Raw genomic sequence first — 25,793 nt, forward strand, 5'->3', positions numbered from 1 at the left:
TTGAAACAGGCATTTAACTTTTTTTTTAAAACAGTAAACACAAGTCTGCAATAAATAGCATAATAAAAATTGTTACTATTTTTCTTTTTATTTTTGATTAGTAAACAATTTAGTTACATCTATGTACAAGAGAAAAACAATTTTGTTGGTAAGATAAGGAAGTATCATAAATAATAATTATTTATAGAGCTTCATTATACACTCTAAAGTCTGAGATCCAGAACTGTCAGAACTTTTAGATCATCAGTTTAAACTAGTAAGATAACACGTAAGCATGGCAACATTAAGGCTTCACTTATTGTTTAGGATAAAAAATGCAAAAGTGTGATTCTGGCCAACATCAATCAATGTGTTGTCACTAGCCACTACAGAACTCCCTAGCCAGCAGGTGTCTGAAAGTGACATGCAGGTATCTCAGTTAGTAGGGAGAAAATCCTATTTACAACACACATGCTTCCTTTTCTTGAGTAATTTATTAACCATTCCCAGCCTTTGTATGCAGAAGGAGGACTTTTTTGTATTATTTCCTATTTTAGCTGGTATTCCAGAGGTCTAGATATCGGATGTTCGAATTTCAGACTTTGTATTGTAATATGATTTCACATAAAACAATTGTACAAACTGTTTAAACTTCTACTATTGCTCATTTTTAATTCTCACTTTAATGTTCAATTCCAGATGACAGAAGATATTTTGAATTATAATAGTATTACTGTTTTTAAGACACTAAGAACACATATAACTTAAACCTGGTTTAAAGTACCTTGACACATAAAACAACACAGTTTAATACTGGATTTTTCTGTTCTAGAAAAAATCCCCATTATATTTTCACCATTAGTTGTCTAATATGGATACTGGTTGGATGACTCTGAACACAACAGGTGCATTAGATCAAGTTTAAGATACATTTACTCCCCAGCATCTTTCAGCTGCATTAGAAGGGAAGAAAAAAAAAAAGAAGAAAGTTGTCTTTTGTGCTACACAATCATCGTGATTTTTGTCTTCAGTATTAATGTCTAAAAAAATTGTTCTCTTCCCTCTTTTAAGATTTTGAGCAAACTACCGTAATACCCCGTGCACATATACCAGAAAATAAGAAATTAACCTCTTAAGCAATGAAGGATGATAAATAATATCCAAGTCCTTGAAACTCAGTACTGCTTGTAAGAAATATGCCAGACCATTTCTCCCACTCAGCCCCATTTTCCATAATGCTTTCCTAATAAAATAAATGATGATAATCTCATACGCTGAAGAACAGATACCTTTCTATCACATAAATACACTAATGAGGCTAGTACACATTGACTTTTACAAATAAATTTCAATATTAAAAAGATTTGCCTTGGTTATTACAACAATTGCAATTTAAAACTATATAAATACATATCTTGAATAGTCAGATTACCTTAGTACACGAGTCTGTAAATAACAGAATTTTGAGGGTAAATGCACTCAATCACGACGAATATAGTCAATATGCCTTTCATTTAATTATAAAATTTACAATAAAATCCTTTCTCAATTAAAAATTGAACAAAATTAATAAAATTTCAGTTTTATTATTCATAAAAAAATCACAGAATACATGTATTTTATTGTTAAAAATTACTGGAGATTAGTTAGACATTTGAACTATTCATTTAAATGACAGCACATCTGTGGCATATGATAACATTCATGAAAACTTTTTAAAATATAGGTCAACAGTTTCATTAACAAATCCATATATACATACTTTGTTTGGCACTTTAGAAATTTTTTTGTATTATATACATAGGTTTAATACATATATATTATTACAGAGAATTAATCCATATTCACACATACAACTCACTTTGCTATATGAATGGAAACCAAATGTCTTGCTTTCCCAGAAACTTTAGAATCACAGCACAAATCAAAATTATATTAAAAAATGATACAATCAAAAATAAATGCCTTCTAATACAAAGCATAACAATGTATACAATAACAAGGAAGTACTGATAAATGCCAAAAACCACAAACATACACAAACATAGTCAAAAAATGATATGAAAAACTACAAATAGTGTATTTTTCTAGATTAATACTATGATATTACAATGACTATAAAAGTATATTCATTGATCACATATTAATTTCCCCCCTTATGCAGATAATCATATTTTGACAGTTTGCGTAATTTCAACCATAAGTGCAAAATTTACATTTGAATCAATTTACAACCTTTTGTCTAAACACAGGAAATTTCACAAAAGCACACATACTTATGCATAAAGACTGAATCAAATACAATGACTGTTTAAGAGAAAATTCGTTTCAAATCATAAAAAAATAAAAGTTTAATACTTAGTAAGTTTTAAAGAAAAATTAAACATGAATCACTACCTTAACAGCCATATAATAATTACAAAAATGAATGCCAAAATTTGAAACAAATATTTCAACCTGTACTCAAAATGTATTGATTAAAGTTCCTTTATAAGGAGTAGAGATTACATAACAGGTGCTTGAATTAACTGATAATTTGGTATACAGAATTAATCAAATGTGGAAATTCTATTTGAAACAAAATGTTTATACTCATTTGATACTAAAATTTTATGAGTAAAGCATATCTGTAATAATCTGAAATTAGCATTATGACTTGTTCAAAACAATCTTATTTTACCTTAAGAAACATTCCTACAAGAAATTATGTAGCATCATAAAACAAGAGTACTATCTGGAGATCACATTAGTATCAATCAGTCAGTCCCGTATATTTATATATATAAGTACATGAGTACTAAAACATATAAATTCAAATACTTTTATGTAAGCACATTTAAAGGTTTTAAAAAGGAACTTGGTAAATGAATATTTAATTAAAAAACCCCTTTTTAGATGCACTGGAATATTAAAGCATATTCAAAGAGTTTGTTGGGAATACAAACTTACATTCTGAGATGATCTGGAAGAGCAAAAATTATGAATTGTTATTTCTTTACTTTTTTCAAAGTCAATTAAATAAATGTGAGTATATTATAAGCATGTTATGCAGAGAACTTTATATGTTACTTGAAATGGTAAGACAGTAGGAATAAATCTATGTCCATACAAAATACATCAAAGCAATTTATGTGTTTAATATTTTAGGTATTATATACCACAAAACATTTCAACAGCTTGAACTGTTTATACTGGAGAATACACTTGTTCATAACTGACTAGGTTGAAGTGTACAAAAGATAGATACATCTATCTATATGAAAATATGCTCAAGATTTGATTTTTTACATACTAAACCAACTGTAACACACCCACTTCTATTGTATATTTAAAAAATAATAATCAATTACAATATTTCAAGTTTTGAGAAATTATTTGACTGAAACCCCCATAAAAGAATCTTTTTTTTTCCTAATGAAATTTTATGCTTTAAAATTTTAAACTAAGATTTCATTACATCTACTAGCTGCTGAAAAATGCAATAGCAATAATAATCCAAAAATTTATATTTTAATATTCAACAAATTGTTCCTTACTTACTTGAACAATTTTCAACTGAAACATTTCAGATTAATAATTTTAATATCATTCGAATTTAAAAATATTAAAATTGCATTTAAGCAAAGAAAATTTCAGGCACAGAAATGTTATAAAATTCAAGTTGCACATTATTACATTTTAAAAGAGTAGAAAGTTTCTAACATTTAGATATTCGTTAATTTGTATAACTGAAAAAGCTACTCTTGGTCAAAATTCTGGGGGGGGGGGGGAAAGGAAGCTGAACAGAATTACATTACTAAGAATACTATAACTTTTTTATAATAAAATAATATTTCAGCTGCCATAATACCAGTTTTGAATGCAGTGTTTCCTAGATAGGACTAATTTACTACAAAAAGACTGAGAGTTTCCACTTATGTAATTCACATCTTCACAGTTTCCAAAATATATGCATGCCTATGTATATGTATTTGACTACATAAATTTATTCTGTTCATGTACACGTTAAAAGCTATTTATGGTAACAAAAATTACACACTTTTAAAATTATGGAAGAAAATGCAATCTTGTACATAAAACCGCTCAATGATTATGACTGCCTCTTATTGATAATGCTAGAACGTTATATAAACTTTGAAGCTGAAACTGAAAACAAACAAAACTGAAAACTTCTGTTATATTAGAAATCTTCTATTACATTTAAACTACTTAGAATTTCTTCCATGAATCAATTTCAATAGTCTGTAAAAATTATGAAAATCTAATACCATTCTAAATTTTATAAATTTGGATAAAAATCAAAATTATTTCTAAAACACAAAGAAGCAAGTATTTATGTTTTACTTTACAAACATGTAACATAATGATATTTTGCAAAATAAAGTAGATAATATGTTTTTATTTGGAAGTTTTCAAATTAATCAAACACTTCCACAATCGGTATCACTACAGAGGTCAGTATAATTTTTTGCTCAATGAGATATCTTACAGAAAATATAGCTGCTTAAACAAGCATCTGTAACATACCCAGGAAAAAGAGTATATCCTAGCAGTCAAAAATATAATGCAAATTCAACTCATGATAGTGCTGCATTAAAATTAAACTTTTCTTCATTCAGTAACCATTATATTTTACTATAAAATGATAAATTTTATAAAGTGTTATATTTCCTATAACACCAATTTAGTTACAAACTTATATTACAGAGTAAAGTGCACAAGCATAGTCTTTCCATTATGCAAAATCAATATATCATGTTTAAATACAGAACAGCAGCTAGTACATATATCATTTTGGATCTTCTGCAAGTTAAATCTGTTAAACTTTGGTTTAAGAATTTATGAACTCAAAACTGAATTTTATCAAATCTTCCTTAATCAAAATAAAATTTGTTTTGTTGCTTTTGCTTCCAAAAATATCAGTCTTAATATTCTATATTGTAATCCATATCTCATACTTTGTTTTGTGATCTCTGTTTCCACTTTGGAATAAGGCACCATAACAAGGAACACGTTAAAGTAAGCTTCTGCAGCAAAATACCTATTTGCAGCAGAGCTCCATCGTCATGTCACCGACCAAAGATACCCAACTTGCTCTCCACTGGTTGAATGTGTATCTAAAACATGAAACATTTTACATTTAAGTTAAAGAAAATTGGACTTTTCTCACATTCATATGAATCAAGACATTAAAGTGCTATAAATTTAAAGGTCATACTTGACTGCTTTAGTAACAATAGGAAACACTTTGAATTTTATCTTTGAGATGAATAAACCAATTGATCATTGACAAAATTTAAATGACATGCTAATTTAAAAATTTGTATTTCAATTACGCACACTAAAAAGTCCATGATGAAATGTTTTTTACATAAACAACTAACATTATAATCAATAAAATAAAAAGAAACATACCCACAACATTAAAATAGATTTAAGCCAATAAATTTAAAAGTTCCCTTGTGTATGTGTGTGTGGAGGGGGGGGGGAATAAGCAAATTTTGAAATTTAGTACCACGCATTTTATTGAGTATTTTTGTACCAGTTCCGAAGTGCATCGAAAACTGGAAAAAGGAAATAGTCTTTGTCGAAAGCTTATCAGAAGCTGAAGTGATAAATTAATAGCCTTCATCTGCTCACAAGCATATCTTCCCTTTAGATGGGCAGCCTTCCTGCTGCAACCCAAATAATCCAATCCTTATCTTTGATTCTGAACACAATGCATTTATTCACTGACATTTTTACTTCCGTGTATAAAGTAAAGGAAGTATTGTCATGGTGAAAAATTTTGGGTATCACATTTCAGCGAAAATATTTATTTTGACCACTCTTGAATCCATTTGAGAGATATTTTTGCATGACATCTGTATGTATCGACATAATAAAGGGCTTTTTTCCCCAAAATGGATTCAGAAGAGATTTTTTTCCGTGATGCCTGTATCAACGTATGTACTCGTATCTTTCATGACTCAAAAATGAGTAGCCTCAGAAAATTTAAACATTGTACATGGGACTGCTATAACATGTAGTTGAGCACCTTTCTTTTTGGTTGCAATTATTTATATATATATATACACTCACTCTGCTACCCAACTCGGTGAGCTCAGTTTTTTTTATTCCTATACGTTGGTAATTTATGCATTTTTTTGCTTTAAATGTGATTGAATTATGTTGTTCGTATGTTCTGGTTAAGGTTTTTATGCCTTTAGTTAATCTGCATGCTATAGTTGTAGAATTATCAACAATTTAAAAGATGTTTAAGCACTACTAAGCCTAGCATATCCACCATTTGTTTACATTTGAAACTCTTTAGTAGAATAGTGAATTAAGTCGGTTTTTGCACCTTCAGTGTCTTTTTGCCGAGTGGGACTAAAAGTAAACTTTCAAAATAAAAAAAACTGAGCTCACCGAGTTGGGTAGCAGAGTGAGTGTATGTATATATATAAATAATTGCAACCAAAAAGAAAGGTGCTCAACTACATGTTATAGCAGTCCCATGTACAATGTTTAAATTTTCTGAGGCTACTCATTTTTGAGTCATGAAAGATACGAGTACATACGTTGATACAGGCATCACGAAAAAAAATCTCTTCTGAATCCATTTTATAATCCGTTTTGGGGAAAAAAGCCCTTTATTATGTCGATACATACAGATGTCATGCAAAAATATTTAAAACTTTCAGTTTTGTGCACTGAAAAATACCTATGCTTGCTCTTTTTGCTTGTTGGCTGAATAGCTTGTTTTAGCATAGAAACTCTAATTTGAATGAGATACATTCCGATGATGTCTTAGGTCACGTGATGTAAGAACTGCTAATGTAAACAAACAAGTTTGCATTGTGGTTGATGTGTTGAAAATTCGGAAACTTTGTTTATTTTTAATAAAATTATGAAATTTGCATTTCATCTTTAATTATTATTTCATCCATTAATTAACTTCATTTATTTGATTAGTATCATTTTTTGTAACTCTTATATGTTATCTTCATAATACTCTTTTGTTCACTGCTTTACCATGTTTTGATTGTTAATATTTATTTATGAATTCTTTCCTTGATCTGATAGTTAATTCATTTATAAAACATGTAAAAATGAATACATAAAATCATGTAAAAATGAATACATAAAATCATGTTTACACAGATTGCTCTTCTACACTGCACTGAAAAAAAGTTACTATAAATATTTTTAAGTCATAATTTTATTAGCTTAAAAAGCACAACAGTAAATATAAATAGTTGGTTTCTGAAAATCGTAATAGTCAAATATTCAGAGCACTGTAAATGCAGTTGGCCCTTAAATCATGTAAGAATAATGATTCCAATGTTTTGTGCAGTTCAAAATATATAATTTTATGCAACTTTTAATTTTTAGCAACTGACTATTATCCTATTGATCATATAAACTGCAAATTAACACATTTTGTATATTATAATATAAATGTCAAAAAGAAAAATATATAGATTTGTGCAACTGAGTTCACTGCAGTACTAGATGTGAAACTAACAATTTTCATAATGCATTTTTCTTCATTTTATAAAAATAAATGATAAAAAGTACTATCTGTATACATTTTAAGTATTCAAAAAATAAATTTGAAGTTATTTTTAATCTTGTAAGTTACATAATTTATGCGCAGAATTTTTTATTTTAAAATCACGTAGCTCAAAAAGATTTTCAAGTGTATTTATTAAAAAGAGACCTAGGAAATAGACTAGGGTGACTAACTCTAATGCATATACCTAACGCACATGTTACCTCAAACTATGGACTGACAAAACCACTGGCTTTCAAGGACTAGATATACATGCTAATTTAATATTTAAACTAAAAAACTCAGCAATCTCCCATGAAAATTTAGATTTAAGTATAAATTCTTATAAAAGCACCCTTTTATATTAAAATGTTTCAGTATTACTGATGCTTCTAATATTACAGCTGCTAGTATACTTAATATCTACAATGGAAAGTATTAAAAAAATTAACATTCCGATATTTATGTGTATCTATTAAAAATCGATTACAGCAGCTAAAATATTAAAACATATCCTGGTGAAATTAATAAAAATTTTAGCTGCATAAAATATTGTATGACACTAATTAACACTAGAAGCGCCGTTGGGGGTCATTCTGACCTTTTTTTCAATATCCCGCATTTTTGTTTAACATACAGCTGAGCTTCGAAGCTGATATTTTTTTACTTTTTCTAAAATGTTTCCAAGTATACTATACCAATTTTTCATATTTCTACGTTAATTATTTAAATAAATAATCGCAGATATATCTAAAACAGTCAACTGGGGTCACTTTGACCCTCATAAGAAAAACGACATATTTTTAAGCGAATGTCCGTTTTCGAATTCCTGATGCCACGTTTTCGTTTTCTGCGCATTGGGAAACACGCAGCTCTTATTGCGATGACTCGGGAGAAAAATAAAATCCAGAACGGAGCATATTCTCTCTCCACTGCAATGCCAAGAGGAAGAGGATTGAGTACACAAGAGTGCCTTGCCCTCCTTCAACAGTTGGAATCAGATATAAGTGACGATGATAGCAGTGATGAAGATTTTAACGTTGATGTGAACTTACAGAATGCAGCGCTCTCTGAAAGCAGTGATAGTGATGTCAAGAACAATTCTGGAAATGTGATCCCTATGCAGGAAGCTGGAAGCTCATGTGGATGCGGAAGGGGTCGTGGTCAAGGACGAGGCAACAACGTTGCTGGCAGCAGTAATAAGAAGTATACCTCATCCAGCGATATTCTCTGGACCCCTATGAACCTTAGCAGCACCGCTTCCACTTCAGGTCGCACGCCAGCTCGAAATATTGTAACCACTGCAAGTGGACCAACGTCGTTTGCTCATTGTAATATAGGAACAAATCCTGCTTCAGCGTGGCATTTTATGGTGAGTGAATCTATGGTGAACCACATTCAATCATGTACAGTTGCTGAAGCACGACGCCAACTTAGAGATGATAGTAACTGGCATGTTACTCTGGAAGAACTTGATGTCTTTTTTCCCTCCTGTATGCCCGTGAAGCACTAGGCCATTCAAAACTTTGTGCAGATGATTTGTGGAACAAGAATTGGGGACCGCCTGTGTTCAAAGAAACAATGTCACACAATCGGTTCCATGAAATAATGTGGTATCTCAGATTCGATGTCCGAAGCACCAGAGCTGATCGTCTCGCAACTAACAAATTTGCTCTCGCTTCTGAAACCTGGTACAAGCTAATGGAAAACTGTTATTTATGCTATAATCTTGGACCAGAAATAACCATTGATGAACAATTGTTGCCTTGTAAATCAAGTTATCCAGTACATGGCGAATAAACCGGACAAGTTTGGCATCAAATTCTGGCTAGCAACTGATGTAAAATCCAAATATGTTTTGAATGGTTATCCTTATCTGGGCAAGGATGAAGAACGACCAACTAATTTACAACTTGGGGAAAGTGTAGTTCCCAAATTACTGCAACCACATCTAAACTCCGGACTCAATGTCACAACTGACAATTTTTTTACTTCTGTGAAACTTGCAGATGAACTTTCTGCGAAAAAAACCACAATTGTCAGGACGATGCGTCTGAATAAGCGAGAACTACCCCCTATTGCTCGTGACACTTCTTCGGCACAATATTCATCTTTTACACTGAAAAATGGAGACAAAACACTCACAATATATAGGTGCAAGAGCAAAACGAATTTCGTGATTCTGAGCACGATGCACAGTAATGTGTTTGTTGACGACAGCATAAAGAAAAAACTGAACACTGTCACTTACTACAACAGTACAAAATGTGGCGTTGACGTCGCAGATCAGATGCTGAAGAAATATAGTACAAGTAGTGGAAATCGCAGATGGCCTGTATATGTTTTTTACAATGTCCTTGTCATTGCTGCACTCAATGCTTGGATTATATTCAAAGAATCCTTGGGAACCTCTATTTCCCGTCGAAAATTCATTCTTGCACTCATGGAAGAACTACGAGTTGGTGCACTATGCAACAGATGCCCCCGATTGCTCAAATACAGACACTTAAACGAAAGAAATGTGCATTTCAAAGTTGCAACGGACAAAACAAGACTGTTGTCAGCTGTGAGGGATGCCAGAAACCAATTTGTGGTAAATGTATTGCTGTCACTGTCAAGCGTTCATATTGTATCACTTGCGGTAATGTATAACAAACTTTGGAAAACGTGTGTTTATTCCCAATTTATGTTTTTTTTTTTTTTTGTAATTTTTTGCATATGTTCTATTTTCCACTTTTTGCATTTGTATCTTTTGTTTGCTTTTCATAGATTTTGTTTTTGTAATCTTACATTGAAAGATATTGTGTGCTAATTTGCACTAATTGCACGAAAAAATTTCTTAAGTATGAAAAATAAATAAAAATCTCTAAAAACTCTTTTATGTGGTCATTTCAGCATAATTTCAATCATTTACTGTGTTTCTACTTACATTTTTTATGAGGGTCAAATTGACCCCCAATGGTGGTTTTCGGTTAGTCTGAAATTCGGCTGTTCTAGTGTTAATATTAATAAGAGAAAATTGGCTTTGTATTCATGTTCTTGCAGATAAACAGATCTTTCACGAATTCAGCTATTTCAGTAATTTAGAACAACTAGTCATGAACTATGATTATACTATTATTACATTTACATTTAAAAGTTTGTAAAACGTTATTCAAGGTCTCAAGAATAGTTTTCAATTAACTGATATACACTTAATATTCTTAATGAAAACATTGTTAATACTGGTAAGCATCATGCATAAGAACACTTTCTAAATCTTACCTCATTTTCTGCAGAAATTTGCACAGATGTTTCATAATTAATTGATTTCTTCATTTCAGCCTTAACTCAGTTTGTTATAAGTACAGTGCTATCCAGCATTACTTTGAAACAAATATTGTTCACATGTTTTTCCCTGAATAACAAAAGACCCTTCTTATTGACATCAAGGAAAGAGGAATCATTTCCAAGAGTATTTTTTTAATTTCTCGCAATAGCCATAAATTTCTAAATTCGAAAAATCAATTAATTTGAGTGGAATATCTGCTATCGACTCCATTGTAAACATAACACATGCGAATGTTGTTGTTCTTAATCCACGTGACCACCTTTTCTTCTCTTGTGGAATGTATCTCATTGTAAATTTTTTTTTAAAACTGTTTTAACTGCATCTGGTGTTTTACATTTTTCTGTATTTTAGAATTTTTAATGAAGATGTTTTGAGTTTTTATGTATTTTGCCTTGCTGCGAAGTGAGAACTGAATTAATTGAACGGGAAATGCATTTCTAATGAAATTTTAGGAAATACATTTACATGAAATGCAGTAAAAAATGTGTATAATTTTAAGGAAGTCATGTGGTCTCAGCATCCGATTTTATAGTTTTATATTCAGCAAACCTTGATTAAATAATTCCTAACATATAAATGTATTTAGTTACAGTGAACTCTTGATTGAACTAGAGGTGTACTAATCAGGTCTTGTCTAAAAAAGGGTTTTTTATCACACAAAAATAACAAAATTACTACCACAAACCATCACAATAAAGCAAAATCTCTACAGGAAATGAAACAAAAGAGAAGGAAATTGTGTGAGGTAGCAGCAGTGATAGCAAATGATATCACAATATTAAGGAATGTTTTTACGCATACCAGTAAGTAATTTAATTGTACATGATCTGGAATACATAAGTATTGTACAAGCACCCATTAAAAACCAATTACTAAATCGCAAAAGTAAGTTAAGTGCACTGCCAATAATCTTCTGTTTCCTATTGACCCCCATCAAAATACAAGATTAATATAACCAATGCTTTTTTCCTCATTTTGAAGCGTGCTCTTCTTTTTTAATGCTGATTTAATTTACATAACCAATGAACTTTTCTCCAAATTAAACTGCTTAAAAATACAGAACAAATTCTTAATGGTATTTTCTGTCAATTGTAATATAGGTTACTTCTGTTTCCTGCACTTTTAAAATGCTCTCAGATTAAACATGAATGTAGGTTATCTAATATTACCCTGGTTAACAAAAAGTCTGCTCTAGCTATTGATGCAACGTAAAAATTAGAAAAGGGAAAATGTAAATAAAACTCAAAGAGAATAACCCATAATCTTCAAAATTCACTAATAAAATAACAACCCAAACATAACATAAAAATTAGAAAAAGGAAAATGTAAATAAAACTTTGGAACATTACCCATAATCTTCAAAATTCACTAATCTACACAACCCTTGGTCCTGAAGAGGTAGCAAAAATTATTGGAATTCCGCTGTATTTGCAATCATACATACATTGCAAGTAGTTATTTCATGCTTAGCCAAGCACAAGGAAAACAGATAACTAGATACAGCAAAACATGTAAAAGTTAAATGCCAACAAATCATGCTTTCATGAAAGACCATCTCATGCATTACACAAGGTAATTTTCATGCTACGAAACCCAAAGAGTTATTACTAAGTTTTGAAATTTTATATGATTTGAAAACTGGGATGTACTTGCATGAAGAGAAACAAAGTCTACGTAAAACATATGGCTAAGAATAACATCTTTTCGCATCTAAACACTTTTGTACAATATTCTACAAATTAGTCAAGGTGTATTAACGTAACATTGGGTACAGCACATCGAAGTCATGGGCACAGATTACTTCACTGAAAGATATGATGGCTTTTCAAGGATATAAGCTTTACTTGTACCATTTTCATGAGGCACTATATAAAAATTAAAAAAATATTGAGGCAAGTCTGGGTTTCATATTGATAGAATCACTCTGTACATGGAGGAAATCACAAAACACTCTTGTCATGGAAAAGCAATTCAAACAAAATCAACTGCTCTATAAATTCATCTACTTGGCAACATGATGGCCTTACATATTAAAGAATATATAAGCACAGGTAATATGCTTTAAAAAATGCATTTTAAAATTCTTCACCATATTGTACATGCAAATGTATGATGAACACATTTCATTATTCACACTGTAAAACAAAAGTAACTCAGGAAAGAAAGCATAAAAAAAAGAAATTTGTATCTTATTTTGGCTGACATCAAATAAAATAGTCTTGTGAAATACATACATTCTTTCATATATATCTGTAAAATATAAAAAATGAATCAAAATTACTAATTAAATGATTAAACTTAATTGGAACCAACTGGTAATATACCTTTAAATTCATAATTTTTAATTAAACACATCCCCTCTTAAAGGAAGCCTTTTGCACCATTGTGCATCCCTCTGCACCATGTTACGTAACACTATTCCAGCAATTTCCCCCTGCATTACAAAAAACTTTGTCCAATTGCTGCTCAGGGTTAAGACAAAGACTTTCCGAGCTTATAAATATGAATAGAGTTAGTACACATCACTTTTTTGCCAGCTTGCTCTACCTAGGGAAGTCGCATTTCTTCGCTAAGCTCCTCTTTCTATTATCTAAAATGTATTCCGTGCATATAAAAATCGTGTGGCATGTTTAGCATCTTTAACGCTGTACTAATTTAAGCAAAAATATACCTCTGAAAAAATTTTTCCTGTTCAAAATAAAAATTAAATTTTATTGATCAGGTCACTTGCAATTTTCACTCCAATCAGATCTATGTAGCAGTTCTTCTCAGCAAAATAAGTGGTTTCATCTTCTCTAGCCAGCTCTCTTCTAAATTCTATAAATGTACCATGACTGCAAACTTCTAAAATATCACACACACATATATACATCTCTCCAGTTTCACCATCTTTTATTGTCTATTTCATTCACTCTTTTGTTCTCAAACTTCAATATTCTTTCAAACAGCAATGCCCATTTACAAATCAATATTCAAATGGTTTAGTTTTATCCTTTAAAAGAATCTCCTTGATCCATAATAATATTCAATCTAGTCATAAAAGAAGCATTTTCTCAACAAAAAACTTGTATGGAAAGGTGAATGAAAAATGTGTTAATTCCTTTTTAGAATAAAATGTTACATGCAAATAAAATTTCAAGACAAAATAAAAACAAAACAATTTGAAAAATAATCCCACTGTAACATACTAACATTTCACCATAACAAATACATTCTGATATTTATACATATATGTATATATTTTGATCTTATACATATAATATTTTTGTATACATTTTTGTGAGAAATTTTATACATCCAAGTTGAATGTGTCAATCAACTAAGCAGTGCATACATTTTACTCTTTGTGCAGATTTTGCGTGATACAGCATGTACTAAATGAAAATTTATGAAATTCATACAGTTTTTTTAAATATAATAAACAAAGAATTACTAGAAAAAACAGTTTTACTCATTTTCCTAGTCCTGAATTTTAAATGCCCCCAAATGATATAACACTCCAATATCTAAGGTTTCTATATGAACAGGTGCAATGCATTAAAGCTAAAACCATTGCCCAGTTTAATTAACATTTATTTCAGGATACGCTGAAATGAGTATCATTATTATTCATTTCTTCACAGTTCAAATTTACTTAATTTTTAATGACAATCCAAATTAATGTAAAGAATTTCTCTTAAAACCATGCTTATAAATCCTTATTTATGTTAGATTCATTTAGTTCCAGTTTATAATTTCAAGTCTAAGAAATGCAGCTTGCCACCCACAAAGTTACTGTTTTTCTATATGAGTTGTTCATAATTGGAAGAATAAAAGAATAATAGAGTTCCATACTACAGCATTAACAGAATTTAAACTCTGGAAAGCAAATCACCCGTGAATGTTTCATTTTTTCTGATATGCAGATTCTGTGCAAATAACAGACATCAGAAAAGGCATGACTGAAATCTACTTTAGAATATCAGATCCTATTACACAGCAGTGAACCAACCACACAAAGAAGGAAATTTATGCATGCAGTTTCCCAAAAGGTTGCAGTCACCAAACTGTTACAAGGTGTGAGACAACATGCTCTTACATTGCAGAAACAATAACTTGTTCAGCAATGCTCCTAATTAACATACAATAGTCATAACTTCACCAGTGTCATGGGATTTTAGGGATTTTAGTGATCTGCATTGTGTCTGTCATCAAAGTGTCTCAAATGCAAGGGCCAAAGAATGAATGACACTTTAGTTCCTCTGATATCATATTTGACCATAACAAATCAGATGATGTAAAATATAACAGGAAGATTAAGAAGGCATGATTAATGCAGTCTGCAAACTGTTTCTGAAAAAGCAAGGTATAATAACATTTTTTAAACTCTTGACTAGACAGACTCTGGACACTAGCAAGATGCTCACATAATGAGGACAATACTCTTCTATGCATTCAATATTAATTTCAGTTGTGTTATTATATTGTTAATAGAGCTTCTCATAAATTTATAATAATTCTACATGCAGCAGGTAATACGTAACCTAACAAAAACACAACCAATCCTTACATTTAGGCATTCCATTAGCGCAGCACACCGCCGTCACTTCAATATTCATATATATGTAAAAATAAATTAACCTTAGGTAACAGATGCTAATCTATTACCTCAGTTGATAATAAAACCTTAGCTGTAAAAAAAAATATTGATTGTACTTAATCACGCTGGCTTGCACATGCAACTGCACAATAGCAGGAAAATAATATAAAGAATAAACTGTAAACATATTTTAAGAAATTGTAAAAAACTGAAACATACACATACAAAAAGAAGAAGAAAGAAAACTAACAATTCATGTCTGAACTACGGTATATAAAGAAGAAGGCGAAACTCGTAGTATTACTTTTCCCCCAAATAGTCCCCTTTATGTTGCATTATTTATAGAGGACGCTGCAGTCTTTCATATAACCTAGCAGAACATTTGAATTGCTTGTAAATAAAAGAGGACACTCACTGTTGCATTTTGTATATGAAAGAAGGCAATCTTGAAGTTGAAATAAAGTAAAATTTCATAAATTGTAGAAGAATGACAGAATATTTGCACTTTTATTTCAGTTACAGAAAACAATGCAAACTTATCCCCCTTCTTTTTCATTTGAAGTAGGCTTTTATAATAAATGGAAAATGACGCAATATTGTTTATGATTAAGGGCCTGCACGGTGAAGTGAAAATATAAGATCAGCAGATTATTGTAATGAAAAACGAATTGTGAACGAAACAAACGTCAGCATATTAAATAAGTTATAAATAATGTGAAATTGCAGGAACTGATAAAATAAATAAATGGAAATTACAAATTAAGATTTTAATCCTGGCACAGTGCATTATTATTATGCATTTATAATTATTTTTTATTAGACTATTACGCATTTTTAACTATGAAGATTTTAAATTTGGATTCGTAGAACTATTTCAGTGTTATATTCTACAACTAATTTCACGTTAAAATTTTCAAATTAAATCTTGGTCATTAAATGTTAGATTAACATGAACAAGAGCAAATTAATCAATACATTAAGCAAATTTTTCTCTTAACCAAATAATTTCTAATGTTTATATCTATTTGTTGAAATATATACATATATATTTTAAGATCTTCTCCTGCTAGGAAAAATGGCCAAGCGGTCACAGAACAATGGTAGTTCAACCTGCGCTCGATTCCAAGCAAAGGGGCTGGTTACATGGGTGTTTCTGTGAGTTTCCCTATATACCACAAGCCAGTTTTCCTTAAAAAGCCCTCCATAAAGGCATCCCCCTAGTGTGCTTTCCTATAATCAAATGAGCTAAATGAAACTAACTAGAAGAATAGAGGTATGCAATTCCTCGAGCAGACCAAATACTTTCGGGGAATGAGGTTACTTATAAACATTATATCCTAGAAATTTATATGAAATGTTATTATGAGACTAAGTTGTCCTTTTAAAATGACAAAGCTATGGAATTTTTTCAACAAAAATTGATAAAAATATCAAGATCAAAATTGCTGTTTTATTCATAATCATGAATAATTTATCACGACAGAAAAGAAACTTATATTCTGAAGCACAAAATTCTACGTAACATTTATTAAACTTCTGTCATAATTTATATCAAACTGTGTTATGATATATATCAAAGTGTCTTATGATATAAGTACTTTAAGAAATAAGAAAGGGAAGAACATTAATTAAATTGAATATACCTACACTAAATATTATTAATAATAATATTCGTTTGTTATGGGCAGAAAACTGAGAAAGGACTTTTACAGATTAATCATTCATAAAAAGCACTACAGTACAAAGTCTGTAATCCAGACGTCCATTATCCAGAATGATCTATAATCTGGACCTCAAAGCCACAAACTTTTTTTTTTTTTTTTTTGTATGCTTTACGCATACGCGTTTAATGTATAATGGAAGGTATAAGCTAGGCTAAAATTATCTTTACTGAATCTAAGGCATTTCAGTTAATGTTGCAGAGTGCGCTGTTCCTTAATCTTCTAATTGGATCCGGCTTATTTTTTGCAGATCCTTAGAGCAATTTTATAAAAATTAAGCTTGAACTTTCGATTATGTCAAAAAGAGGTTCCAATTCTGCATATGCCGAAGGATCTACAAAGCGAAAGGATGTTTCGATGTCCATCAAACAAAAAGTGGAATTGCTGCAGAAAATGGAGAAAGGCATATCCGTCTCAAAATTATGCGAGGAGGATGACACTGGAAAGTCAACTGTATACGACATAAGCAAAAAGAAAAAGGAACTTTTTGAATATTTTGTGGATTCCGACGGCCAACTTGCAATGAATAACAGAAAAAGGGTTCATTAGCCAAAAGTGACGACCATGATAAACTGATGATTGAATGGGTCAGACAGCGATGCAGCGAGGGTGCGCCATTGACAGGTTTAATGCTAATGGCTCAAGCCAAAATATTTCATGAAGAAATGAACTTAAACACTGAGTGCACATATTCGACAGGCTGGTTAATCAAATTTAAAAATCGTCATGGTATCAGAAAGTTAAAAATTTCAGGTGAAAACGCTTCAGCTAATACTGAAGCTGCTGAACAATTTGCAGATGAATTCATTGAACTCATTACTAGTGAACAATTACCTCCAGAACAAATTTACAATGCTGATGAAACTGGTCTTTTCTGGCAATATGTGTTGCGAAATACCTTGGCATCCTCACCAGAAAAGGCTCCAACCCGTCTCAAATATTCCAAAGCGAGACTAACAATTTTAGAGTGCGCAAATGCTGCAGGAACGTGCAAGTACAAACCTTTCATAATCAGAAAACATGCTCGACCTCAAGCATTTAATGAAGTAATAATATTTCCCATTATATATCGTGCAAATAAAAGAGCATAGATGCCACAAGCGTTAATGAATGATTGGTTTAAAAATCATTTTATACCCGAGGCTCAGCGACATTTGAATTCAGTTAGTTTACCTGATGACTCAAAAATAGTCCTGCTTGCTGACAACTGTTCGGTGCATACTTCACTTAAAGTTTTAGTGAAAGATAATGCATCCGTATAACTCTTCCCTCCATATTGTACGTCTATCGTTCAGCCTATGGATATAGGAATAGTGCACGTGCTGAAATGCAAATATAAAGTAGCATTTTAAAAATCTATGTTAAATTTATTGAACAATGGCATTCAAGACTTTTTATAATTTTTTGACATAAAATCTGCTGTGTTGAGCATCGCAAGATCGTGGGAGGATGTGTCTCCAGATAAGTTAAAAAATGCTTGGCATAATTTATGGCCTGCTACCATATTTCATGGTGAGGACGATGAAGATGATAGCCGCGAATTTGAAGGTTTTCGGACATTGCAAACTAAAGGTGAGATTTTACACTTATTGGATTTTGTAAAGAAGTGTTAAGAAGCAGTAATAAATAAAGATGATATAACAGAAGTTTTTCATTGCAACAACAATGCCCCAATCATCAATCAACGGGCGGCGAAATCTGTAGTATGGTTCTAGATACAGAAAATGCCACTTGCGATACTGAAGAAAGTGGCAGAGAGGTTATTGAACATGAAAAAATTTCGATTGACAAGTTATTCGGTATTCTTGACACAGCAATTGCAGGACTTGAACAGTGGAACTTTGTAACTGAACAAGAAATGATGTCCGTTTATAGAATTAAAGAGAAAGTATTAGCACAAAAAATGAAGCAACTTAAACAATTTACATTGAAAGAAATGTTTAATAAAGTAAACAAATAAATATTAAGCTTTTTCTTTGTAAATTTCAATACCCTTTAGATCATAATTGTTCTTTATTTCATAAATTACGGTTTCATATTTTTAATTGTATAATTTCTGCATGGCATCTTACCAGATTTAAATTGATGATCTATAATGCGGAAAAAACCCTAATCCAGAATTGCCGAAGTCCCGACGAGTCCGGATTAGAGACATTGTACTGTACAATCTTTTAACCATGAAAGCTATAAACTATATTTTATAATTTGAAGAGTAAAATATATACTTTACTAAATAAGAAAGGGAAGAACACTAATTAAATATAGCAGATATACATTATATATTATTAATAATAATATGATTCTTTTGTTACGGGCAGAAAACTGAGAAAGAACTTCTACAGATTAATCATTCATATAAAGCACTACAATTTTTTAACCATGAAAGCTGTAAATTATATTTTATAATTTGAAGAGTAAAATATAATCATTAGAGAAGAGAACCCAGCAGTGTTAGTTCATAGAATATTACCCCACAAACATAAATTTTTTTATAGATATCTATAAACATAATCCAAAGCATATAAAAAAAAGGCTTCCTCCACCACTGTGAAGCTTAAATTCCTTGCATAGCATATAAATGTTTACATTTGGAATTGCCAAAAATACCACTGCAGCGCCACCTAGTGATCACGACGTTTTGAACCAATTTGCCGACTATGCAGTTTCATCTCCTTCTTTGTAATTCGTGATCTCAGAAACATGAATGAAATAAAGATATTTTGCGAAAAAAATTTTTACCTCACTTAAAATAGCCCATCGGTCACTTTCACTGTGGACATACAGCCTCATGATTTTAACATAACCAACAGTTGAGCTTATGTTACCTTCTGCAACACCTGTTGTATCTTTGAACTGTCCAACAATTAGAAAGCCATCTTTGGTCTTTGGATATGGCTGGTCTTCAGAATATGTAACTGGTAAAACTTCAATTGTTGTGTTGAAAAATTTGTCTTCAGGATGCTCAGCATTCCCACTTCTGAATAAATACCTGAAAGCAAATTGCTTTATCAAAATATACTTGTTCTGATGGCAATCATTTTAAGTAAAACAGCCTAAATACCTAGATGCCCAAAATCAATTTTAAATTCAAAATAACCGAAACTTTCACAAAAATTCAGTGAAAGAATAAAATTTGGTCACAGCATAAAAGCACTTCAGTATTTAGTTTAATAATCATCAGGGCCAATTTAAGAAATTCAAGGGAATAGAATAGAATACAAGAATAGTAAAAAGGTGTAATGCAACATTTATATAATATTAAGGTGCAACATTTTTTGTAAAAAAAATCTTAAATGTCTAGCATATTTTGACAAAAGTTTCACTGGCAATTTAAACCTCTAACATTTTAAAACATATACCCAATTTATTACATTTCACAGCACATTGTTTTCTCATCATTCTAAATTATACAATACTTTGTTGTAAGCATTTAACTAAAAGTACGTACATATTCTGATTTATTTTTAAAATATTTTTATTATGTTTTATAAAATTCTTTTGCACCTTCACAGTTTTGCCCCATAAAATCATACATTTTTTTCCTTCATTAAACACTGAAATCTTAACATATTTTGCTTTTTGAACATCAAACACCCTAGTTAGCTTGAAGCAATGTATATGAATGTATTGCATCTTTTTTTCCATTAGTACAGAAAAACCTCTTAATAGTTCATAATACATTTGGAGATTGTTAATAACTTTCTACTAGGTTTGAAAAGTTGCAGATTAGCTGAACTTTGCTGTACATCAGAAGAATTTAGTGCAAATCTTAAAGATTTAACTGCATGACTATCAGATTCATGCTGTGAACAGAACAAGGTATGTATAAAACAGTGGATTTTTCAATAATTTGGAAGGTGAATAATTAATTACACATATGTGAGTTCTAAGACAGACATGCTGAAAATGTTAATAGTCAATGCTCATTTTGAAAACTATTTTGATCACATGTAATTGGTACTGTGAATTATGCAATGTGAAGCATTAAGTAGAGGAGTGGGGGGCTTAACTGTGGGGACACTTAACCAGCCCCAATAATCATAAATTAGTGCAAACTGCCTCCAGTCATAGTCAAATGTAATAGAAATGCGAAGAAAAGGTTTAAAAATTTAATCACTTAAATGAATTTTTATAATTTAAAGATTATGTGATTATCATTAACCTTCATATAAATAATATAATAAGATTTTGTATTTAAAATGCAGTCAAACTACTATAACAAAGCCAGTTTATATCTATACCCTTAATACAAAGAAAAAAACTTTTTTCCTACCTAGATATTTAATGTAATTTCATATGACCATAGCAAACCTGCAATTGTATGAAAATAAAATACAGTACAAGTCAATGATCCGGAGTCGACGGGACTTCGGCGATTCTGAATTTGGAATTTTTCTGGACATTAGATCATCAGCTTAAATACAGCAAGATGCATGTAGAAATTATAGTATCGAAATGGTATCAAAATTTGCCCCTCCCCCCCAAAAAAAGGTTTAAAATTTTAAATTACATCCAAAGGGGCATGAAATCCTTGAGTGTGTTAATCAAAAATTCGTTAAAAGATTTACAAAATATGAAATCGATAATAAAACAAGTTTCAAATTTGGGCTGCCACATGCCCATATTCGCAGTAGGATTATATCATTCATAATTTGATGGCGCTATGTACTGTTGTTTTATCACAATGCAAAAAATATACATATATTTATGCAGATTTTTCATTATTTAATTTCTTCAAATATAATGCAGGAATATAGCATTTGGTGGCAACAGTTTGAAAAATGAAACGGACATTTATAGTGAATCAACGCAAAACGAAAACAATAGTCCTTCCGTGACAAAGCCCCTTTGGACTTAAAAAAAAAAAAAAAAAAAAAAAAAAAAATTATTTATTTACTTTATTAAAGATTTCTTTCAATGTAAGTTGTTTAAGTTGCTTTGTTTTTCATGCTAATACTTTAATTCTACAGACAGACCTAATTTCTTGTTCAGCTACAAAGTTCTAGTTTTCAAGTCCTGTAATTTCTGTGTCGAAAATTCCGACTAACTTGCCAATCGAAATTTTTCGTTTTCAGTAACTTCTCTGTCACTTTCTTCACTATCGGAAGTAGTATTTTCTGGATCTAGAACCATACTACGGATTTCACCATCCATTTAACTGACTGATGATTGGGGCATTGCCACTGCAATGAAAAACTTCTGTTATAGCATCTTCATTTATTACAACTTCTCCATACTTCTTTACAAAATCCATTAATTCGAAAATTTCACCTTTGGTTTGCGATATATGAATACCTTTAATTTCATGACTATCATCTTTGTCAGCATCACCGTAAAATATGGTAGCTGGCCATAAATTATATCAAGCACTTTCACTTTTTAAAGTATCTGAAGACACATCCTCCCATGATCTTTCGATGCTCCAGACAGCAGATTTTATGCTAAAATATTTTTAAAAAAATCCTCGAATAGTCTTGCCATTATTTAAGAAATTTAACAAGGATTTTAAAAATGCTTATTTATATTTGCATTTCAGCGTGCACACTTTTCTGATATTCATAGGATGAATGACAGACGTACAATTTGGAGGCAAGAATAATATGGATACATTATCATTCACTCAAATTTTAAGTGAAGTATAAACCGAATAGTTATCTACAATTAGGACAATTTTTGCGCCTTCAGGTAAATCAGCTGAATTCAAATGTTGCCAAGATTCAGATATGAAAAGATTTCCAAACAAATCGCTCACTGATGCTTGTGTCATCAATGCTCTTTTATTTGCACAATACAATGAATAAGGGAGAAAATCTTCACTCCTTTAAAAGCTCAAGGGCATGCATTTTTTTTTCCAATTACGAAAAGTTTACACTTGTGCATTCTTGCAGCATTTGCACATGCTATAATTATTAGTCTCGCTTTGGAATTTTTGACACCAGTTCCAGCCTTTTCTGTACAGGTTGCCAAGATATTTCGCGGTGGCACATATTGCCAGAAAAGACCAGTTTCATCAGCATTGTAAATTTGTTCTGGAGATAACTTTTCACTATTAATACACTCAATGAATTCACCTGCAAATATTTCATCAGCTTCAATATCAGCTGAAGCATTTTCATCTGTAATATTTAATTGCCTTATACCATGGCAATTTTTAAATTTGGTCAACCAACCTGTGAAATATGTGTTCTTAGTTTTTAAGTTAATTTTTTTATGAAATATTTTGGCTTGAGCCATTAGCACTGGATCCATCAATGGCATGCCCTTGCTGCGATGCTGTTTAACCTATTCAATCATTTTGTCATGATCCTCACTTTTAGCATAGTAATTTTTCTTTTATTCACTGCAAATGGGGCGTTGGAATCCATCAAAATTCAAAAATTTCATTTTTCTGTTGTCTTATGTCATATACAGTTGACTTTCCAATAGCATACTACTCGCATAATTTTGAGACAGATATACCTTTATCCATTTTTTTGCAGATTCTGCTTTTCGTTTAATAGATATCAAAGCATGCTCACGCTTTTTAGATCGTGTCGCAGCTCCAGAATAAGAAATTCTTTTTGACATAATTGAAAGTTCAAACTTTAGTTTTCATCAAATTGCAGTAATAATAACAGCTTGCAAAAAACAATAAGCTGGATCAAATAAGAAAATTAAGGAACTGCACAATCTGCTATATTAATTGAAATTCTTTGGAATCAGTAAAGTATATTTTTAGCCTAGCTTATTCGCATCCACTATACGTTATTAGTTATGTATCACAAGATTGGCAACGAAAGACAAGTTATTCTGATAAATTTTGTCTGGCTTCTATCATGCACTGAGACATGCCTGAATTTTATTAGTTTAGTTATTTATTACACTGACATTTATTTTTTACATATGCTTTAAGGCTTATTTGAGTCCTGAATAAATACATTCCCTCATATACTTAAGGCTTATTGAGGGCAGGCACTAGATATCTTACAGCATGATGTAATCTTTGTGGGTCCTAAATTCTGCTACCATGCACCTCCTAAGTTCTAAATTTTTGCTGCCCCTAAATTTTGGGTCCCAGTGCTTTTCCTAAATTCTAAGAATTTTGTCATCCCTTAATTTTGTTGCTTGGTGCTTATCTAAATTCGATTTTTTTCCCCTCCTAAATTCCGCTGCACGGTGTGGACATATGAGCTCTGGAACTGGTTGAGCACACTGAAAAACAAAGTGGTCAGTTCTAAGACAATATGAATGGCATGATTGTATTAAAATAGAACTTTTTAAGGGGGGGAAGAAATTGTCACTGCAAGTGGATGGCTTAAGGGGGATTGAAACTATACTGAAACTAGACAATTATCAAAGACAAAATTGAGAAAAATGGTGATTATGAATGTTGTCTGAATAAAAAAGATGAAGAAAATGATTGAGAAAAAGAAGCATGTCCTACATGTGTGCCCATGGACAAAGATTAAACATTTGAGAAGCACATCTCCTAATTTACTATGTATGTAAGATATTTTACTGTCACCCATGGATGTTGGTAGAGATTCAGTCAAATATCTATGAATCAGTCTGGCTGAAGTTCAATGGAAGATATTGCTCTATATTTAGTTAACACATACAAGTTATGGTTGTTGCAACTGAAATAAACTAAAATAAGCATGAGGTCAACTCATTGCCGTTGTTTACCCAATTAAGTTCTATGTTATGTCCAATACTGCACACTATTTTTCTTGTTGGTACCCTGTAACTTTGAAAACAAGTCACTGCATTCTGTTCTGCAGAAGGTAGATTTAGTCAAATTTTTATAATACAAGGGGAAACACAGAACAGCAGATAAATCACATCTTTCTTTACAAGCAAAACTGATCTACCAAGGATTGATCAGAGTTGCATAAAACTAAGGGAAAGATCTTATGAATATATTATAATACCATACTTATCCATTATTCGTGTTAAATCACATAATCTGGTGACAGTCTTTGGTTTCTCAAACATGTCAGTTGAGAGTGAAGTATACAAGTACAAGTATAGATACAAGAAGATAATTTCAACAGGAAGATGACAGGTTCAGGTAACTTCTAAATTCCTATGTCAATGCTAGACACTGAATAAGAAAACAGTTGCATTCACAAAACAATATATGAGCATACTGTTGATGCTGCCTATAGCCACCTTAACTGGAAAAAAGCTGCTATTAAAATTTTGCATTCCACTTGCTTCACCAGGTTTCAAGACCAGTACAGAGCTTTAAAGATTATGCTTCATGCAAAAGATCTCAGACATTTTATCATTAGTGCCTCACTCACCATTAACAGACATACTCATTCTCACCCAAACAAAATCAAGTCATTTCAAAGTGGAAAGAAAGGATTTAAATGATAAAAGAAATCTTAATTTAGTACTCAAATTCCTTTGCTTTAGTGTAGTCCAATTTCATCACTACGTTCTGAAGAGAAAAAGTCAGGAGCATAGGTCTACTTCAGATGAGATGATTGACTGCTTTCATGAAGTATCAGATTACATATTAAGCTTGAATTTAAAAAAAAAAAAATCATTATTTTTGTCTCCTTTTTTCATTCAAAATAAATAAATAAGTAGAAAAGGGGGTAATGCTGAAGAGTTAAAGCTGTTATCAAAAATTATTGGGGTATTTTCATAACAAGAAATCTC

General features: G+C 31.1%; 1 protein-coding gene across 4 annotated transcripts in view; it reads right to left on the bottom strand.

Moving 5' to 3' along the window:
• Positions 1–1,545: 1,545 nt before the first annotated feature.
• Positions 1,546–25,793, bottom strand: part of Mgat4a (alpha-1,3-mannosyl-glycoprotein 4-beta-N-acetylglucosaminyltransferase a) — a 329,166-nt gene continuing 304,918 nt past the window's right edge. For 2 of the 4 annotated variants that reach the window (XM_085809617.1, XM_085809614.1), the window contains 2 exons: positions 19,884–20,133; positions 1,546–5,096 (listed from right to left, as the gene is read on the bottom strand). In XM_085809617.1, coding sequence (XP_085665743.1) covers positions 5,049–5,096; positions 19,884–20,133 — 298 coding nt within the window. In that variant the 3' untranslated portion in view covers positions 1,546–5,048. Of the gene's footprint in view, positions 5,097–19,883; positions 20,134–25,522; positions 25,653–25,793 lie in introns of those variants that run through there. The other 2 variants (XM_085809615.1, XM_085809616.1) reach the window with 2 other exon arrangements.

The sequence above is a fragment of the Stegodyphus dumicola genome, chromosome X2, assembly GCF_044657685.1.
Source record: "Stegodyphus dumicola isolate Sdum_Otavi_A_Nest chromosome X2, ASM4465768v1".
NCBI classification, from domain to species: Eukaryota; Metazoa; Arthropoda; class Arachnida; order Araneae; family Eresidae; genus Stegodyphus; species Stegodyphus dumicola.